The sequence below is a fragment of the Calliphora vicina genome, chromosome 2 (assembly GCF_958450345.1).
Source record: "Calliphora vicina chromosome 2, idCalVici1.1, whole genome shotgun sequence".
NCBI lineage: Eukaryota > Metazoa > Arthropoda > Insecta > Diptera > Calliphoridae > Calliphora > Calliphora vicina.
In genome coordinates, this window is record NC_088781.1 from 16390642 (window position 1) to 16407363 (window position 16722).

The following is a 16722-nucleotide window of genomic DNA, read 5'->3' on the forward strand; positions in this document are numbered from 1 at the left end:
TTAAACGGAAACTGAAATGAAAAATATTGATATTAATTTTCAAGTCGTTTGGCATACAATGACACTGCAATGCAGCAAGCACTATTTACATCTACTATGACTAAAACTAACCAAATTACTTAACATTATACTTGTATCAACTTCAACTACAACAACAGCAACATCATCGTCATCTGCAACTGCGATAATGACACTGGCAACATCAACGTAATCGTCATTGACGCCATGCCATCATTTTTATCAATAACAGTTTCGTACCTATCCTATGTACAAGTATCTACGTTGCGACAACGCATTGTCGATGTTCTTGTCGTCGTTCAAATCATCATTGTCATCATGGCAACTCATCAAAAAAAAATAAAAAAAAATTCAAATACTCACAGCCAAACCCTCAACTGGGAAAAGTGAGCGCTGTAGATGAGGTAACAGTATTATCGTGCAACAACGGCAGAGACAACAAGGAAAATAATCGCACTAACTAGAGGTATGTGCAACAAAAAAAGATTGTAAGAATTATATAAAAGGGTATTGCAACAACAGGTTTATGTATATAAATGTGAATAAATCTGACACATTTTGAATGAAACACAAGTTTTTGGATAAAAAATCATTTTATTTTTCAACATTGTATCCTTCGAGCCCTAGTCACTTTTTCCAAAAAATAAGATTTGTCGAGGTCATCAAAATAAGTATTTGTTAGTGAGATAATTTCATCGTTGGAGTGAAATCTACTTTCGCCGATCCATTTATAGTCACTCGGGGCTAAATCCAAAGAATAGCGAGGGTGAAGGAGCAATTCGTAGCCCAGTTTATGGATTTTGCCATGGAAACTGCACACGTTTGCACTATTGCATTGTCCTAGTCAAAAAGAAATCATCATTAAATGTACCAAATAAGTTGGCACAATATTCGCCATAGATTGTTTACACTTTTGAAGCATCTGAAAAAACTGAACAAACGTTGGCGTTCTTTGGCGCCGATTCACCAGCCACTGTTTTTCCAAAGAGTACGGTTCCAAAGAGTTCCTCAAATCATTTGACTTGACCTTGAGTTTGACCTTGAGTTTGACCTTCAGTTTGACCTTGACTTTGACCTTGACTTTGACCTTGAGTTTGACCTTCTGTTTGACCTTGAGTTTGACCTTAAGTTTGACCTTGAGTTTGCCCTTGAGTTTGACCTTGAGTTTGACCTTGACTTTCACGTTGAGTTTGACCTTCAGTTTGACCTTGAGTTTGGCCTTGAGTTTGACCTTGAGTTTGACCTTGCATCTGACCTTGAGTTTGACCTTCAGTTTGACCTTGAGTTTGACCTTGACTTCTACGTTGAGTTTGACCTTCAGTTTGACCTTGAGTTTGACCTTCAGTTTGACCTTGACTTTGACCTTCAGTTTGACCTTGAGTTTGGCCTTGAGTTTGACCTTGAGTTTGACCTTCAGTTTGACCTTGAGTTTGGCCTTGAGTTTGACCTTCAGTTTGACCTTGAGTTTGGCCTTGAGTTTGACCTTGAGTTTGAGCTTCAGTTTGACCTTGAGTTTGACCTTGAGTTTGACCTTGAGTTTGACCTTGAGTTTGACCTTGACTTTGATGTTGAGTTTGACCTTGAGTTTGACCTTGACTTTGATGTTGAGTTTGACCTTCAGTTTGACCTTGAGTTTGGCCTTGAGTTTGACCTTCAGTTTGACCTTGACTTTGACCTCGAGTTTGACTTTCAGTTTGGCCTTGAGTTTGACCTTGAGTTTGACCTTCAGTTTGACCTTGAGTTTGGCCTTGAGTTTGACCTTGAGTTTGACCTTGACTTTGACCTTGAGTTTGGCCTTGAGTTTGACCTTGAGTTTGACCTTGACTTTGGCGTTGAGTTTGACGTTGAGTTTGACCTTCAGTTTGACCTTGAGTTTGGCCTTGAGTTTGACGTTCAGTTTGACCTTGACTTTGACCTTGAGTTTGACCTTGAGTTTGACCTTGACTTTGACGTTGAGTTTGACGTTGAGTTTGACCTTCAGTTTGACCTTCAGTTTGAGAGGTGGGAAATTCAAACTTAAATAGCGATCACTTTTCTATAGAAAACTTAAACAGTGATAAATTTTCTGTAGAAAACTTAAACAGCATCTGAATTAAAAATAAATTTTCTGTAGAAAACTTTGTCAGAGATAAGTTTTCTATAGCAAACATTGTCTGCGGTCAGCTTTCTACAGAAAACATAGTCTGAAATCAGCTTTCTGTCTTGTAAATATTTCTCTCAATAAATTTTCTGTAGAAAATTTTTTTTTGACAATCAGTTTTCTACTGAAATTATAATCAGCGATCATTGCTACTATAAACTTAGTCAACAAATAGTGTTCCATATTAAGCAGCTATTAATGTTCCATAAAAATCTTTACTTGCGATTAGTTTTCTATAGAAAAATTTGTCTGCGATTAGTTTTCTATAGAAATTTATGTCTGCAATCAATTTCTTATACATAGATATATTTGTTTGTTATCAGTTTCCTATAGAAATATTTGTCAGCGTTCAGATTCTTACAGAAAACGTTGTCTTCTAAATTAGAATCTGATAGAAATCTCCAATGGTCATCATTCCACAACTGATTAGAATTATCTGACTTGTAGGCATTCAAATGAAAGAAATTCCATTAATAATCAAATTATACGACCTATAGAAATCTGAAACCAATCGATTTCCTTGACTGACTAAAATCCACAATGGACAGAATTTCACATCGATAGAAATCCCCGATAGACAGATTTCCACGACTGACCGCAATTTACTATGGACATAATTTCGTGACTGATAGAAAACGATCAGTCAGTCTTCTATAAAAAAAATGCCCATGTATTTTCTATGGAAAACTCAGCTACGATAATTTTTCTATAGAAATCCGTGTGTTCGATTAACAAAATAAATTGTAGGTAAACTGTTTTTTAACACAAACTACTGCAATAAAGTGTTTATTTAACACAGGAAACCAATTTGAAATATATAAGTAAAATGACTTAATACGAAATATGATTTATATATCAACTGTATCATTTTAGTTCAACTAAAATGAAAATAAATAAAAATAATACTCTTAATAATAATTTTGCAGTTAATCTAATGATTTGGAAACTTAATTCAACATAACTATTCTTATAAAATAAATAATTAAGTGCTTGATACTCACGTTCTCTTATCCGTAATTCTTTTTAAATTTCTTTAAATCAGCTTGTATATAATAATATTTAGTCTCCATTCCGGTTTATTACGTTTTTGAAATCTTTTAAAAATATGTCTGTGTCACATCCGTTTCCCTTATTGATATAAGGTATTTGAACATTTTTATTCACAAGTCTCCTGTTGTGTTTATTTTACTTTACTTTAAATTTATTAAGCTTATAAAATATTTGTGTCTCTATTCCTTTAGTTGTTTTTTATATAGAAAATAACATAGTCACAATATTGTTATTCTTTATCAAGCTTGCTGCAAGTAGCAGGGGTTTAAGCTGCTCTTGCCCTTCGTCTGCCATTTTTGCAATTCATAATTCTCTTACAGTTTTATTATCGATTATTTGTTGTTTTATAAATTTTCTGAATTTATTTTACAAATTTGTATTGCATTTGCAGCGATAAGAAGCATAAAATATTGAAATCTATAAAACAATTTTTTTTGTTGCAGCTCTTAACAAATTGCTACTGTTGTAGCTGCTGCAGTATCCTTGGGATACATACTATAACAAAGATGTCACCAATCCACAGCAAAGTGCTTGTAATTCAAACAGAAGTAGAGAAGGAAAAAATACAATATATAAAACATTTTTTTATAAATTGTAAAATTTCATTTATTTTATTGATTCAATATAAATAAATACTTGTATATGTACATGTTTGTCTGTAGTTTAGTTTATTATGTGAATTTTTTTGCTTTATTTCTATTGTATTTTGTAATAAAAAAAGCTGAAAATATGTGCATAGTTTGTCTCAAATATGTATGAAGGATTTGTCATATTAAGTAATGGCAGTTCAAATAATATGATTCTAATAATGTTGAAGAATTGCTTTTACAGTAACATACTCTTAAACTCTGATCTCAATGCATTATAGATTAATATACCATTTGATAATTAAATATTAATAGATTTTTGTAATACAATAAGTATACAAAGTATTTCCCAATCTACTTTCACTTCTCATCGTAGCCAATTGAAATACAATTGTTAAATTATTTGCTGTACAACACATTCCCAGTCACGTCTTCTAATCCACAACATTATCTACACGCAGAGATAAACATACTTGTACAAGTTTTCTTTAACCATTTCATCGTTTTCAAAAGTTTTTAAACAATATTATTGTCACCGTAATTATGTATATGATTGCGGTAATCATAATATAATAAAGTTAGGATTCACATGATTGTAGCAATCATATATTTTAAAAAGTACATGTTTGTGATAACCATTTTTATAATGAAGGATGTACCATATTATGTTGTTCTCGGCTTTGTATATCATAATCTGGGAAAAACATATTATGATAATATAATCATGAACATGATTGCCATAAAACATATATTTATTTACTACAATCATATATATGATTGCGACAATCATGTGAATCTAAACTTGACCATATTGTAGTTATCACAATCATATAAATAATTACGGTGACTATAATATTGTTAAAAAAATTGTAAAAATATTGAAATGTTTAGAGTAAACATGTACAACTATATTTTTACTCTAGGTGTATCAGCTTTATGTAAAGAATGCAAAAATTATCGTTTTTATTTTGAAATTATAGCATCTCTCTAACTAATTATGCTAACAATAGCATAAATTAAACAAGGAAATACTTTTTATAATATTCAACACGTAATACCACTCACATGCACATAAATAGAGAACAGAAATAGTAGAAATAAATACTTTATTAAGCCTTTTGTTGGCAACAAAAACTACAACTACACTTCCCTTTATATCAATTCATATTCCTACTTAAGTATGTGCATTACAAAAGGTCATAAAGAATGGAATGCAAACATGATGAGAATTGCAAAATAATAAAAGATTTTTTTAATTTACCAAGCAACCTTCAGGGGCCGTGAGCAGGGATTAGGCAACAAGTGTAATTTTCTAAGTAAAATTTCATAAATATCATGGTGAGGGTTAATTGGTGTATTTTTAAAAATTGCAAGTAAATATATAGACATTGTTTAATAATCTTCATAAAATAAAAATATTGTCCAAAATAGCCAAATCTTCTAAATTAAGAACTCCTCCACCTTGATAGCCTTTTTCATCCCTAAAATTTCACAATTTTGATTTCATATACTTGAATATACAGGAACGAAATAAAAATGTTAGATAAAGCAACGAACCTTACCAGTTCCTAGTTACTTAAAACATGGTACACAGAAAATTTTATTAAGAAAATTCAGAATAACAAATTAATATTGAGAATAAAAAATAGTTCAAAATTGAGAAATAGAAATTAATATTACGAAAACACAACTGAAATTAAAATTCGAGTCGGCAAAAAAAAACAACCAATTGTAGTAGGGAATGTAAGAAAAGATAATATCACTGAGCCAGAAAAAACATATACTTGTATTACGTTAAACAAAACAACCCGTTCAATATAAAAATTCTCAAAAATACATACGTTAGTTTATTCAAATATTGTACAAATTTATTAACATTAAAATATTGTCATATTACTCGGTATTTATAAATTTATCCACGTTTTCTTAAAATCCTCCCATTAACGATTTTATAGTTACTTCCGTTACATTATTGGGCGAGGTTGCACAAATCCGATATGTCCTGGGATATCTTTCCTGCGTTCTTTAATTCTTTTTTTTGTAAGAACCCAATACTCTTCCACAGGCCGAAGTTCTGGACAGTTGGGTGAATTTGCATACCGTGGTACACAATTTTTTTCTCTCGTTCTTTTGCTTCAAATAGTTTACCGCATTGAAATCAGAAAGTTTCTGAACTTTATACGACTTGGCTCTGATCACAAAAGAATCAGAGCATTTAACATTACGAGCTGCTTTTCTAATAGAATAGTTCGGTGCTCTTCGAAAGAGTTGGTCGAATTCTTTTGCCTTATCAATATCTATTAGACCTTTTTTCTTGCTGATCCAGGTTTGCTATATATGTTCAAGTCTTCCTTATACTGTTTAATGGCTTTTGGAACAGTGTGACGAGGAATCTTCAGATCTTTTGCTATTTTTTTTAAAGTCCATATTGGATTTGTTTGAAAGGTTTTTATTTTTTCACTTACTTTTTTTTGGTGACCATTTTGTCCGAAAAACAGTTGAAAATAAATGATTTAGAAAAGATAATATCTGACATATTTTCAAAAGTAGGTTATCTTACATATGTAGGTTATCACTTATCAAATATATGAAAAAAAATAGCGACTAACTAAATTTTTATCCAACATAAATTTTTTTTCACGATCATTTTTTTAACTATTTTTTTGTCAACAATATTTTGTTTTACCAAAATTTTTATCACAACCTTTTTATACCCTTCACCTTTGTGAAAGGGTATTAATCGAGAAAATCAGTTTACAAATGGCTGAGATATAAGGAAAAAAACAGGACAACCTCGATTTTTGAATTATTTTTGACCTACATATACAGTGGTGGCCAGCTATTTAAGACAAATACTTGAACTGAATTTTTAGTGCGATAGAGCCAAAACAAAAGGACCTAAGGGTATGAAATTTATTTGGAATTTGGAAAAATCGGTACAACATATATGGATGTGATATGTGGAAATACGTTGACCCACCTCAGCGAACATCCGCTGTTAATAACATGATATGACCGAAACTAATGGAACTAAAAATACGAAATTTGGTCCGAATATTTTATAATAATAAAAATATAATGAAATAATTAGAAATATGTTTATTTAAAAAAAAATTGTTGGTCAAGTTGTAGAAAAATCTTATCTGTTCGTGGTGAATATGTATGAATAGACACAGTTGAATAAAACACACTTGTGTGTTAAAACAGTCCTCATACACACATATTTGTGGAAATATAATGGAAACTAATTGAGAATCTCATTGAATTTAGCCAAAAATGTTTGTCTTAATTACCTGGCCACCACTGTATCTGGATTATTAAGTCATTAATATAGACAATATGTATATCTAATTATAGATATTTGAAAGAAATTTGCAACGACGTATATAAGACCATAAGTTAGACCTACCATGGGTCAAAATCGGAAAAAATGTTTTTTAACCCGATTTTTTTTTCTAAATATTAAAAAAAAATTTAAAAAATAAAAAAAAAAAATTTAATTTTAAAAACAATTCAAACTTTGGAAAAAAAATTATTTTGTTTACCTAAAAATATTTAAAATTTTATATAAGATTCGGCACAGGTTTTTAATTATCATAAAGTATACTTTGATGAGGGGTATATAAAATTCGTCACAGCCGAATAGAAGCACACTTACTGGTTTTATTTTAATAAAAACATACAGAAATTTCCAATTATCGTGATTAGGTTTTTTCAGTATCTGCATAATTTCTTCCATAATTTTTAACATTTATCTCCTGCTAAAAACTTAGTTTAGACGTCATTGGTCTGCATCAAAAATATTTCCCAGTTTTATTTACCCGAACATTTCAAAACAACTTTAAAATTTCATTTAATATTTATAAGAAAAAGAATAAACAAAGACAGAAAGCTAAGAAAAATGTTAAAATGCAAGAAAAATATTTTTCTATCAAATTGTGTACCTTTTCCCTGTTACACCTAAAGGCAAAACAAACTGAGAGCTACATAAATATAAAATAAAATAATACAACTTATTAAAATACATTAAAGTACGTACGTCCATGTGTAGGTGAAAGCAGATAGATATTAAACAAGTAAATGTATCTGTTGAAAGTATAAATAAAATGTATATATACATTTTTTTTATATTTACGCACAAATCTAATGTTGACTTTGAGAAATCTAAACATTTATGAAAAAGAATCCAACACCCACTCAACCATTTGTACACAACCATTTATCCTTCCTTTCCACTTAGTCATTCATCCGTTTATATAGGTGCTCGGAGAAGAAAGGTAAAAAAAAATTAAATATTTACATAAAAAAACAAAAAGAAATATTCCAGGAAATAAAGAATAAAAAATATTTTTTAAAACAATTTACAAAAAAGGCAACTCTAAAGTTTGTATGCAAATATTATTAATAATGATGATGTTTCCCAAGCATAATGATGATGAAAATGTAACAGAGATTTGTCAATTTTTTTACTATTCTTTTTTAGAATGTAAAGATTTGTACACATGTTTTTATGTAGAAGAGTATTTTTTGTATTTTGTTTTACTTTTATAAATAAATATTTAAGTATGGATGTTTGTTTTGTCACAAAATATATTTGTTTTGTCGACACAATAACAATTTTATTAATTTAAATGTTAAAATGTTTTTGTATCTAAAAGTCATTCTATTATGTATGAATTTTTGAAAAAAATCAACATTGATTTTTTAAATGGTTGGTGTATAAGAAAAATAATTATCTAATAGTTTTCTATATAACCTACGCACAAATGTTGTTTGAAGCACAACAACAATTTGTTTAAACTCTAATAATATGTATATTAGAACATTGTGATAATATAACTTCATAGCAGACCGTTTGAATCCCCCAAATATTCGTTCATAATTCATATACACAGTAAAATGTTTCAACATAAATAACATGATTTGATTTCTTTGATTTAATTCATAACATTTATAAATAATTTCATAAATAGTATGATTTATTTCAAATTATTTATTTTTTGGCTTGAATAATGTTCAAAAATTTTTGAAATTTTGGATTAGAAAATTTTGTATTTTTTTATAATTTTCAGCTACAAAATTAGAAAAGTTTTAGTTATTGTATATTTCATGATATTTTTTATGTTTCAGATTTGTTGATTCATCTTGCTCATAATAGGGCTGTTATACAGAAATATTTTAACAAAATCATTACGTAATTTATTATGAAATATCAACAAATTTATGTCAAACAAGTATGTTTCGAATCTTATCTTCACTAAATTATACTTTAAAATAAAATATTAAATTATAATTTTATAAAATTATAAATATTAAAAATATTAAATATTTTTAGATAATAATTTTTTTTTTTTTTAATTTTTTAATGAAAAAAATTGTAAGACAAAATTTTTTTGGGTGAAAAATAATTCAGCTTAAAAATATTTGTTCCAATTTTGACCCATTGTAGGTCCAAATTACTATGTATATATCCATATTATATATATTCATGACTTAGTAATCCAGATATAGATAAAAACAAGTAAGAAAGTATGGTCGGTCAAGCCCGACCAAATAATACCCCTACACTAAGTAAAAGAGCAAAAAAATTTTTCTTTTCTAGGTAATTAAATTAAAATATACACTGAAAAAATAAATTCATAATTGAAATGAATATTTTAATAAATATTACATGGCGCGACAAAAAAGGTTTTTTTGCAATAACTTGGCGAATGACCTAGTGCAGGTTGTATGTATTACAGGTTTAGCTGTATTACAAAACCGGGTTTAAAAGTTCCAATACACCCTCAAATTTCTGAGATATAGGCAAAAGTAAAAATCTATACATATTTGTATTAATAGAATAGTGAAAGTATATATACTTGGAAATACCTCGTTCGTACTTTTTTAATGTCCTTTAAAAATTTCAAATCGGTTAAATAATGAATTAACCCCTTGTTGACCAAGGCTTTAAATCATTGTTAACCAAACTCTCACAACAATAGACGGTGCCCGCGGGCGTAGTGCTGGAGACCAATGCTTTAAATCGTTGAAAAATTTTTTTTTTATGAAATATTGAAAATAAGGACTTCATGAAGTTATTTATAAAATTTTAACTTTATGGGGGACCTACAAGGAACCGAAATGGAGCTGCAAAGATTCGAAAGGGACCTGATACTGTTGGGTCAGCATAACTCAATAAAGTTTTTTTTATAGTTTTTTGTTTAAATTGGTATTTTACGACACAGAATTTTTTTGTCATTGCAACATACATAAACACCACAATGAGAACATGAAATAATTCACCGTTATTCTGGGTAAGTGAGTTAGCAAATACGCAAACAAAATATGTTATTCCAAAGATGATAGTGTACTTCAAAGTAATTTTGGGCAAAAAGGGTCAAAATATAATTTGTTTTCATTTTGTAAGCTTATTATTGTTATGGTACTTATAGTACCGTCGGCCGACAAAGGGTTAGAAATGTTTAAATTTGTATATAGTATACCGATCGACTTAGAATCACTTTCTGAGTCGATTAAACGATGTACGTCCGTCCGTCCGTCTGGCTGGCTGTCCATGTAGACCTTGTGCGCAGAGTACAGGTCGCAATTTTGAAGATATTTCGATTAAATTTTGTACAAATTATTTCCTCGGCCCAAGGACCAAGCCTAATGAAACTGGCTGATCGGTCCATTATTTCACCTAGCTCCCATACAAATGTCCTTCCGAAATTGCACTTTATCGGTCATAAATGTTTAATTTATATATGTATCTCCACAAATTCCGCTACAAATAAGTTTTATATTAACATTTTTCATGTCAACAAATTTTGTCACGATCCGTCCATAATTAGTCATAGCTCCCATATAGACCCGCATCCGAAAATCACTTTAACGTGCATAAATCGCTTAAAAATTAACTTTCATATAGACATAAATCACACGACATAATTTCTTGGTGATCGGTCCATAATTGGTCATAGCTGCCGTATAAGCAGTATAAGGCCCACTTCCGAAAATCACTCAAAAATATACATTATTGAAATTTTAAAAGAAAAATGTTTTTGCTCTTTTACTTAGTGTAGGTCAAGCCAGAACATACTTTCTTAATTGTTTTTACATAAATTTGTTGATATTGCACAATAAATTGTACAATTAAATATGCATTAACATTGAAGCATTTCAACTGCTTCGACAAATGGCTTCAATTTCGCGCACATTTTCAACTTTTGTAGCTGAAAATCATAAAAAATGAAACAAATTTCACAGAATGGAAGACACAAAAACTGGACTTTACATGTTCGAAATTTGTTTTTTTTTTCAAAACAAACACAAACTGCGAATCATTTTGCTTGTCTGCAGATACACCCAGAGTCTCTGGCGGGAATCGAACCCTCAACCCCCAGATTGATAGTCAAGCACACTATCGTCTAGTCTAACTTGGTATACAGATATGTGATGGTCATACAAAATCTTAAGTGGTTCAAAAATTCAAAGTTCACTTTGATTTGTCTTTGATCGATTTTCAAAGTTTAAATTTTATATAAGATGGGTGTAAAATCGCTCAAATTGAAATAAAAGTTTCTCATTAATTAAGCTGAGGAAGAAAGTTTTCCTCATACCTACGTAGTTTTCTGTTCTCTATTTTATTTTTTCATTTTAATTCCTGAAAAATAAACTTTTGTGAGTTTATTTACTTTTCGGTTGAAATTATCATGCTAATTTGGATGCATGTATTTATGTGGGAATTTTTTTACAATTATTTTAGCAGGAACAGTTTCTATTGTACATGTGACGAAAGTATGCCAATATTTCATATTATGTTGGTATAATGTTGTGGTAGGAAAATTACTTTTAATTATAGAAATTGCTATAAAGTTTGTATGAATTGACATTACTTGAGATGGTTACTTAAAAATACAAACTCTATAAAACAAGCTCAATGCAAGACCTGGAGAATATTCTCAATCAAAAACCAATCAATTACACAGTGATACAAAATAGAATGAAGTAGAATTACCTGAGAAGTGATTCTAGTTTTCTCGTACTTAGAGAAAACAAATTGCCAATAAATTCGGTTGATACTACGAATCAGTTTTCTCTAAGTAGGATTTGTCGAGTGCGACAAGAATCTTTATTTTGAAAAATGTTTGAATAATAAACACAGATTTGTCAATGCTGTTTAAAAAGTATATATACACAGAGAAACCAGCTTAGTAGTAGCAACCAAATTTGCCGCCAATCGAATGATTCGGTTGCTCACATAAAATTTTTCGGCTCTATCAATAGATAGTCAGTTGGTAAAGAATTTCGGTTGAATCAACCAAACTTTTATTACCCCTTCTGAGGAAGAATCATTCGATTGGCAACAAATTCGAATGCTACCGCGAATCTGTTTTCTCTGTGTACCATTCGAAAGGCCTCAGTTTCTAAATCCTCTGAGAAACATAAAATTAGTAGATATTCAACTAAGTTGCTGGTTAATGATTCGTAAATTGTGTATGGCCATGGAAAACATGTATACCCAGTATTGTCGACTTCAGAAGAGTAATGGTTCAAAAACTCTTTTTTTTGGTTTCTTCTCGATAATTAAAGCTCTAGTTGAACAAAATTTTCGTATTTTATGACAAACTTTTACTTTTTTCTTTTTAATCACTTAAATCAATTAATTTGAATTAACTAAAAGTTTTGCATTCCCTAACAATTCAGCTAGCTAAAGGGTTAATTGTCTCAAAAGTATTTTCTCCTACTTTCATTGAGATAATCACAGACTTAAAAAATAATTTATGTATATTAAACGGATTCATGTTTAACAAGGTCAACCTCGTACTCAAAGCAACACAACCAATAAATATTTGTTAACAATAAACAAATCTATAGACCCAACCAACAACATGCCAGCCACATTAACAATGCATGAAGTTGTGTATAAAAATCTCTCTAATCGACAAGTTAAACATTGAATAACAAAGAAATAAAATAGAAATTTAAAAAAATAAAAATAAAACGGAAAGAAAACTTTTTTTGCCTCTCATCATAAACAAGGTTGGCTGGCAGCAACAACAAGAAAAAAGTTCTTAAAATAAAGATGACACACTTTAAATATCCGTAAATAAAAGCTATAGCAACAAAAAAACAAACAGGAAACCTCATCTTATAGTCCTGTTTTACAAACAAGCAAACAATTTAGCAAATACTTTTACACACAAACACATAGTACATAGTTATAGAAGAGAAGAACTTAAGTATGTGCACAGGATTTTGTTGCTGTTATTGTTGTTGTTGTTTAAGAAGAGATATCACAACCCTTATACTCATAGAATAAAAAGCTCAACAAGCCATAAACTTAAACTTGTTCATGTTGCTTGCCGCTGCTGCTCTGCTTTGGCAAGAAAACTTGTTCAGATTTTTCTAAGAATTTGTTGGCGTTTTATTTTTTATTTTATAAAAGTAAAAAAAGATATACATACATATATATGTATTTTACTTAGACAAACTACAGCCTTTAAATTGTTTGTTTATTGAAAAATGATTGTTGAACGTTGAAAACGACACATCCGCACCGTTGCCAAATGTAAGTGAGTGTAAGAGGTAATGGAGGAGAAAGAAAAAAGTGGTAACTTTGAAAGTCAATATATGTCCCCTAGGCTGATATTAAAGGAATTAATTGTTTTAAGAAACTGAACTAAAGTTGTTATTTTAATGTTAAAATGTTATATATAAAGGAGGTATTTAAAAGAAATTAAGTGTTGGGGAATGAAATATGAGGAAATCATAAGTACGACACCAACTATAGAACATTTCTGAGAAAAACTTTGAATATATGAGGAGAATTTGACCAGTACGCCTTTTTGTAGTTCTATATGTCGATATTTAGGCATGTTAAAACTGTTCGCATTAAACATGTTTCTCAAAAAAATGTTGTTGGCTTACAGCTTTTGCTTAAGTGAAATTAAAATCTCTCGGAACTATCAGCTTATGTTAAAATATTTATTATGGTTTGTGCGGTTCAGAAATGGCGATTTTGATACGGAAGACAAAGATCGCCCAGGCCAGCCAAAAAAATTTAAAGACCAAGCATTGGAGGCATTACTCCATGAAGATTGTTTTCAAACTCAAGAAGTCATTGGGAGCAATTTCAGTAGTTTCAAAAAGTTTGCAAGCAGCAGTATTTATCCAAATTGGGTACCAAATGGATTGAAGCTGAGTGACCTGGCCTCTTCCTACAACTATTTGTTTAGATCGATATACAAGGCACTCTCTGGTATACGCTTCACTTCAGAACAGAGTAAATGGCTTGATTCGTTCTTGGTCACAAAAGGATTTTAAATTTTTTTTTATAATGTTGAATTGCCAACATATTTAAAAGAAAAAACTGATACAAATAATGAAAGTTGACAACTCATAATAAGTTTCACGATTTATATCGAGCATTCTCAGAGATCTCACTATATGAGTTGTTATAGATGGGATCTCATCAAATGAGTTCATGATAAATTCAGGGGTATCGCAAGACCACAAACTTTCTCCTACTCTAATTCTTATTTTTCTAAACGATCTTCTAAGTCAAACTACGAATCCTATCTATTCTTTTGCAGATGACAGCAACATTTGCCATCCATATTCATTCAGTTATACAACAAGGCTGTCCGAGATTGGGGATGAGAACAACCATGAATGATTCCCTTGATCTGGGCTTTCTAACAATCTCTGAATGGTATCATGCGAATAGGGTCGCTTTCAATGCTCGCAAGATTCAGTGGTACATTTTGATACAAAAACGAACGGCAGACTATGTTGCTTCATCAGCATTTATGGGTATTGGACGCTCTTGGTGTGCTGGGCATGAGAATACAATGTGGTGTCCGCTGATCTAAACATATTTTTAAAGAGTCGAAGAAGCATTCATGTTCCTCGGTTTTCACACCATCCGATCTCCTCACTATTTACACCACTTACATCCCAAATGAAATACAACTCCCATGAATGGACCGGTGCTTCAAAGTATATTTTGGAGCTTCTCGACTGCGTACAGGAGAGGGCAAAGGTGATTATTGGTGACATTAGGATAACAAAATACTGAACTACTATGGGCACATACATGGTAATGTCGATTACTGCATCGCAAAACCTTTTTTCGATAGGCATTTCCATATCATGATCCCGAATAGGGATTTATGGCAGCGTGGACTCTTCCCCCTGCTGATGTCATACGGATATACACTGATGGCTCTAATAGGGGAAATAGGGTAGGTGGAGGTTTCTATATTGAAAACTTTGGGATAAAATCCTACTTTAGGCTACCTAACTTCTGTACTGCTCTTCAGGCGGAAATTACTGCCATTAAACGTGCATCCAACTGGCTGAGGTATTATCGAATATCTGGTGATATATGTATATTTACTGACAGCAAGGCTGCCGTTAACGGAATATCGGGTGTCTTTACGACATCTAGGTTAACCGAGGAATGCCGGGTATCCCCAAATGAGATAGCGAGGCATTCTAGGATAATGCTTATATGGGTCCCTGGACACGATGGAAATCAGGGTAATTGTATAGCAGATGATTTGGCCAAAAGGGGTGCGATGATGAGTGATGAGGCGATCGATCCCTTTTCTGATATTTCCCTTGCCAAATGCAAGTTGGCTGTTCAGCGGAAACTATATGAGACTGTACAAAACAGGTGGACTAATGAATCTTCCTGTGCTACAGCGAGGTCGATTTGGCCCGTATATGATGCCTGCAGGACGAATCTACTTATAGATTACCGTCGTGAGCAAATAAGGCTAATTGTCTCCTTTATTACAGGACACTGTTTAATCGGGACACATGCTAGAAGAATGGGCCTACGGTACAATGATTATTGTAGAAGCTGCCATAATGAAGAAGAGGAAGATACGGTGTATCACCTTTTCTGCCAATGCCCGGCTCTGACAAACATGAGGGAACGCATCCTCGGACTTCCATTCCTATCATGCTTGGAGGAGCTATCAAGGATGAATCTCAGACGAATCTACTCCTTCATCCGGGAATCTGGTTGGTTTAATTAGGAGTCAACGGAAGTATTGTAAATACCCTGCTGTCTACCCCATGGGTATCACAATGGGATCAGTTTTGAATGGACCCAAGTGAGCTGCTTTGAGGAGCAGCTGCCCATGGAACCTAACCTAACCTAGGGTAACAAAATATCAAAAAATCATGGGGAAATTGTCCAACGACTTCAAATATGCTACTATTATTATGCCACTGAGCGACGCAATGTGGTCAGCTTTTCACTGTTCTATCGGTACCACAATGGAATGTGTTCTGATGAAATTAGGGAACTTGTTCTTGATACCCGCATATTTTTACGCATTACACGTTTTTCATCAAGAACATATATTTTGCCGTACTGTGGAAAGTCAAATCGAATGTCCACAAACACTACTCCTTCCTTCCTCCCTCCCATAACATATTTTTCTAGTTCCAACACAATGCTTTCCATGAGTAGGGGTCATCCCCTGAGTTCTCGTTTAAGAGAAAAAAAAAGTTCATATGGGAAACCACCATAAAAGTTTTCTATATCTACCAAATTATAAAGGGAGAGTTTTAGTAAATATAGTTCAGTAGGCATTAATTTTTTTGGAAAATCCAACTAAAGAAAAGGGTGTGTGCGTGGGCCGCTCAGTCTTACCTTAAACTTTCTATTATTTATTATAATATTGTATCTAGTTTTAAAATATCATTCTAATTTTATTTGCGTGAAAACTGCACTCCTTTAAACCTCCCGCCAACACCGGATGTATAAACAAATGTTAGAAGGGAGGACAAATGATGAACAACAAGAGGCCTCCGGCACACGTACAACATCATCTTCATCATACACGTGCATTGCTTGTTTTGTTGTAAGGGTACACGAAGCTCTCTCTCTCTCTATCCCTCGCTCTGAGTCTGAGTTTGAACAACATA

The 16722-nt window shown here is 31.6% G+C and overlaps 1 protein-coding gene across 1 annotated transcript in view; it reads right to left on the reverse strand.

Annotated features, from left to right (window-relative positions):
- Positions 1-1142: 1142 nt before the first annotated feature.
- LOC135949922 (repetin-like) overlaps positions 1143-16722 on the reverse strand; it is a 97721-nt gene continuing 82141 nt past the window's right edge. The window contains exons 3-4 of the mRNA XM_065499383.1: positions 1526-2005; positions 1143-1453 (exon numbers count right to left, since the gene is read on the reverse strand). Coding sequence (XP_065355455.1) covers positions 1143-1453; positions 1526-2005 — 791 coding nt within the window. The remainder of the gene's footprint in view (positions 1454-1525; positions 2006-16722) is intronic.